The following is a 4,226-nucleotide window of genomic DNA, read 5'->3' on the forward strand; positions in this document are numbered from 1 at the left end:
GAGGTCCAGGACGAGGCTGGCTCGGAACGAGAGCGGCGCGGCAGCCCCCGCACCACTGCCACTGCCGCTGCGGGCGGCATCCTGGACCTGCGAGATCCACGGCAGCGGCTGCGCGGGCGCAAAGGGCAGCAGGGCGTACTGGCGCAGCGCCATGACGTCGTCGGTGTAGACCCCCGCGCCGAGGCGTTGCGACGCCGCGGCGCGCTCGGCGACGTGGCGCCGCAGCATCAGGGTGGCGCGGTCGGCGTCGGACTCGTCGAGGTACTGGAGGCGCACGTCGAGCGCCGTGCTCGACGACGAGGGGAGCACCTCGATAAAGCAGCGCGAGGACCGAGAGATGAACCGGATCACCGCGGCGGACAGCTGCACGTCGTCGCCGGCGCCGTCGCCGTTTGCGGTGGGGGGCAGCTGGATGCGCTCCTGCTTCTCAGAGACGGTCTGGCGGGCGGGCGGGCGGGCAGGCAAGAAGGGATGCAAGAGAGACGAGAGGCGTCGGGGGATGGTCAGATGAAGGGGTCCCCGGACTGCCCAGAGAACCAGAGGAAGAACAGTAGCACAACGGCGTGCTCACCTTTCGGAAGTCATCGGCCCACTGGCGCATCGAGAGCGTGTCGGCGGGCTTGCCGCGGACCGAGAAGCCCAGGGCGGGCGACTGGCTCTGCTGCTGTTCCCCCTCCTGCTGCTGCTGCTGCTGCTGCTGCTGCTGCTGCGCCTGAGGCAGGATGACGACGTTTCTCCTGGCCGCCTCGCTGCGCACGGCGGCAGGGCCGGCCGAGAGGAGGAGGAAGAGGTGTGCGGGCGGGAAGGCGAGGAAGAGGTTGACCTTCTGGCGTTCCTCGTTGCGGAGGCGCTCGAGGCGCTCGGCGACGTCCTCGAGGCCGAAGCGCTGTACGAGGATGCGGCGGACGAGGTCGTCCTTTTTGACCTTGGTCGAGTAGCTGCCCTTGAGGCCGGCCTCTTTGGCGAGGCGCAGCAGCTGGTCGCGCGTGAACGAGGCCGAGATGGCGTCGCGCGTCTTTGTCCACAGGCGGGCGCCCTGAGCGTCGGTGAGGCGCAGGACGGGGGGGCGGTTGGCATCCCCGCCGTCGTCGTCGTATTGTGCGTCGGTGTCTTTGGATTGATCACGCTGCGATGATCGGGGCGAGAGGCGGCGAGAGGCGGCGGGTCGGAGCGAGTCGAGGTACTCGAGCGTGGGTGCAGCGTCGAGCTGGTCGGATTTGAGCTGGAGTGCGTCTGGGGGGATGGTGGATCGTTTGGAGCGGGCGTGGTCGCGCAAGTGGTCGCGGGCGCGGGCATGGTCGCGGGCGCGGGCATGGTCGCGGTCGCGGTCGATGCGCGGGGATGCGCTGACAGAGAGGCGACGATGGGACGAAGGCGTATATGGCGCATTGGCGGCGGCGAGTGGGCGTGTGGCGGTACGCGCTGTCACCGCTGCTGTTGCAGTTGCAGTTGCAGATGCGGTTAGAGCCAAAGAGCGGAGAGCCGACCTGCCGAGGTGGCACGGGTAGGAGGTGCAGGGATGCGCCATGGTGGGGACACGTCGATGCCCACGCGGCGGCGGTGCAGCTTGGACCTGGACGAGAAAGGGGCTGGGCAGTGGGAGCGGGCCGACGAGGAGGAGGGGGAGGATGATGGCGGTGAGAGGGATCGAGAGAGGGAGAGAAGGGCCGCCCGCCCGCCACGGTGCGATTTTCTTCGTTTTTTCCGCGCCGCTTTTTCTGGCGGTGGGTGCGACGGCAGCAAAGGCGGGCAGCGGGTGATGGAAAAACTCCACATCGCCTGTCGCCGTCGTCGTCGTCGTCCGCGTGGCAGCGGGCGCCGCTCCAAAGAGGGGCGCGCTGCGTATGCTCCATGGGCCACCTCTCTGACCCTCCCAACGCAGCCAGTCAGTCGGCCATACAGATACTCCAACGACCCCAACCACAACCACGCAAGCACGGCAACAGCGTCCTCGTCGGCATTCTATTCCAGTCTATTCTCATTCCTTCCTTTCTTCCGCACCGTCGACGCGGCCCAGCTCGGAGGGGCGGGGCTGAAAAGCATCTCGGTGAACCCGCCCCTTTCAACCTCGTACTACCCCGACGACGACGACGACGACGACGACGACGAAGACTGCTCCCGGTCATCGGCGAGATGCTCGCCCTCTCCCGCGCCATGGCCGAGGCCGACGGTCGACTGACTCTCCCACAGGTCCCAGTAGAGGCCGCGCTGCGCCATGAGCTCGTCGTGCTTGCCCTGCTCGTAGACGCCGCCGTTCTTGAGCACCACAATGTAGTCGCTGTCGGAAATCGTACGCAGCCGGTGCGCCACTGTCGCAGCAGAGCGGGCGGAATAGCGAGCGAGCCAACGATCGAACCAACGCAGATAGAGGGCAGCCAAGAGGGTTGCGTGCGTCAGTCGAGGCCACGCTGCGGTACACGACACAGCCACCCAACGCGCGCCCATGCCAAGGCGTTCAGACGCACCAAAGATCGATGTCCGCTTCGAGTCCACCAGGTTCGAGTTGATGTTGCGCATCAGCTCCGTCTCGGTGTAGCTGTCCAGCGCAGACGTCTGTAGGGTGTGGCAGCGGGACGACGAGGGCAGGGGAAAGGATAGCCAAACAGGCGAGGATAGCCAGGCAGGCAAGCATCGAATCGAATCGAATCAGCAATCATGCGAGCATGCCACGCTCCATAGCAGCACTGTCGAGGCCCCCACCGCCACCGCCATCGCCACCGCCGCTGCCACCGCCACTCACCGCCTCGTCAAAAAAGAGAATGCTCGGGTTCTTGAGGAGCAGCCGGGCGATGGCGAGGCGCTGCTTTTCGCCACCAGAGATCATGAGGCCGCGCTCTCCGACCTTGGTCTCGTAGCCGTCGGGCAGGTTGCGCACAATCTGGTCGACCTTGGCGGCGCGGGCGGCCGCCTCGACCTCGGCGTCGGAGGCGTCGAGGCGGCCGTAGCGGATATTGTGGCGGATGTCGTCGTTGAAGAGCGGCGTGTCCTGCGGCACGACGCCAATCTGGCGGCGCAGGCTCGACAGCGACACGTCGCGGATGTCCTGCCCGTCGATGAGGATCCGGCCCGACTGCGGCTCGTAGAACCGGAAGAGGAGCCGGAAGATGGTAGACTTGCCGCAGCCCGACGGACCCACAAACGCCGTCTTGAGCCCGGCGGGGATGGTGAAGCTGGCGTTGCGGAAAATGGGCCGGTCCGGGTGGTAGCCAAACGTGACGTTTTCGAACCGGATCTCGCCCCCCCTCACCTCGAGCGCCGGCGCCCCCGGGACGTCGCGCACCGCCACCTCGACGTTTTCCAGGTTAAACATGGTCTCCATGTCGACGAGGCTCTGGCGCAGCTCGCGGTACACGGTGCCCAGGAAGTTGAGCGGCAGCGAGAGCTGGAAGACGAGCTGGTTGACCATGACCAGGTCGCCCACCGTCATGGTGCCGTTGAGCACGCCCTGGGCCGCCAGCAGCATCATGACCGTCAGGCTCGTCGAAAAAATGGCATTCTGGCCCGAGTTGAGCGCCGCCAGGCTCGTGGCCACCTTGACGCTCGACTTTTCGTAGTCGGCCATTGCGGCGTCGTACTTTGCGATTTCGTGCTTCTCGTTGTTAAAGTACTTGACCGCCTCGTAGTTGAGCAGCGAGTCGACCGACGTCGTGGCGGCGCGGTTGTCGGCGGCGTTGGCCTCCTTGCGGAAGCGGGTGCGCCAGCTCGTGGTGCGGATCGTGAACCAGGCGTACGTCGCCATCGTCACGGCCGTCACGGCGGCGAAGCTGGGCCCGCACTTGTAGCTGAGGATGCCGCACACCATCGAGATCTCGAGCGCCGTCGGGACAATGTGGAAGACGATCGAGGTGAGGAGGAACGAGATGCCCTTTGTGCCGCGGTCAATGGCGCGCGTCAGGCCGCCCGTCTGGCGCGTCAGGTGCCAGCCCAGATCGAGGCTGAGCAGGTGGGTAAAGACGCTGCGGGCCACGCGGCGGATCGAGCGCTGGGCGACGTTGGCAAACACGGCGTTGCGCAGCTCGCTAAACGCCGCCGCTCCCACGCGCGCCAGGCCGTACCCGAGCACGGCGCTGCCCGCCACCACCCACACCGTGTTGGGGTTGGTCAGGTCGAGGGGCGCGCTCGCTGCGTCGTTGAGCTTGTCGACGATGGTCTTGAAGAAGAAGGGCACTTGGACGTTGAGCAGCTGCAGAGAGAGAGAGAGAGAGAGAGAGAGAGAGAGAGAGAGA

The 4,226-nt window shown here is 66.4% G+C and overlaps 2 protein-coding genes across 2 annotated transcripts in view; both read right to left on the reverse strand.

The window, feature by feature from the left end:
• The window catches only part of PFL1_03247 (uncharacterized protein), a gene marked incomplete at both ends in the record, with an annotated part of 2,962 nt that extends 1,434 nt beyond the window's left edge, over positions 1 to 1,528 (reverse strand). The window contains 3 exons of the mRNA XM_007880764.1: positions 13 to 438; positions 572 to 1,346; positions 1,488 to 1,528. Coding sequence (XP_007878955.1) covers positions 13 to 438; positions 572 to 1,346; positions 1,488 to 1,528 — 1,242 coding nt within the window. The remainder of the gene's footprint in view (positions 1 to 12; positions 439 to 571; positions 1,347 to 1,487) is intronic.
• Positions 1,529 to 2,073: 545 nt separating this feature from the next.
• Positions 2,074 to 4,226, reverse strand: part of PFL1_03248 (uncharacterized protein) — a gene marked incomplete at both ends in the record, with an annotated part of 3,242 nt that continues 1,089 nt past the window's right edge. Inside the window, 3 exons of the mRNA XM_007880765.1 lie at positions 2,074 to 2,309; positions 2,466 to 2,553; positions 2,741 to 4,183. Coding sequence (XP_007878956.1) covers positions 2,074 to 2,309; positions 2,466 to 2,553; positions 2,741 to 4,183 — 1,767 coding nt within the window. The remainder of the gene's footprint in view (positions 2,310 to 2,465; positions 2,554 to 2,740; positions 4,184 to 4,226) is intronic.

The sequence above is a fragment of the Pseudozyma flocculosa genome (genome assembly GCF_000417875.1).
Source record: "Pseudozyma flocculosa PF-1 unplaced genomic scaffold scaffold00010, whole genome shotgun sequence".
Lineage (NCBI taxonomy): Eukaryota > Fungi > Basidiomycota > Ustilaginomycetes > Ustilaginales > Ustilaginaceae > Pseudozyma > Pseudozyma flocculosa.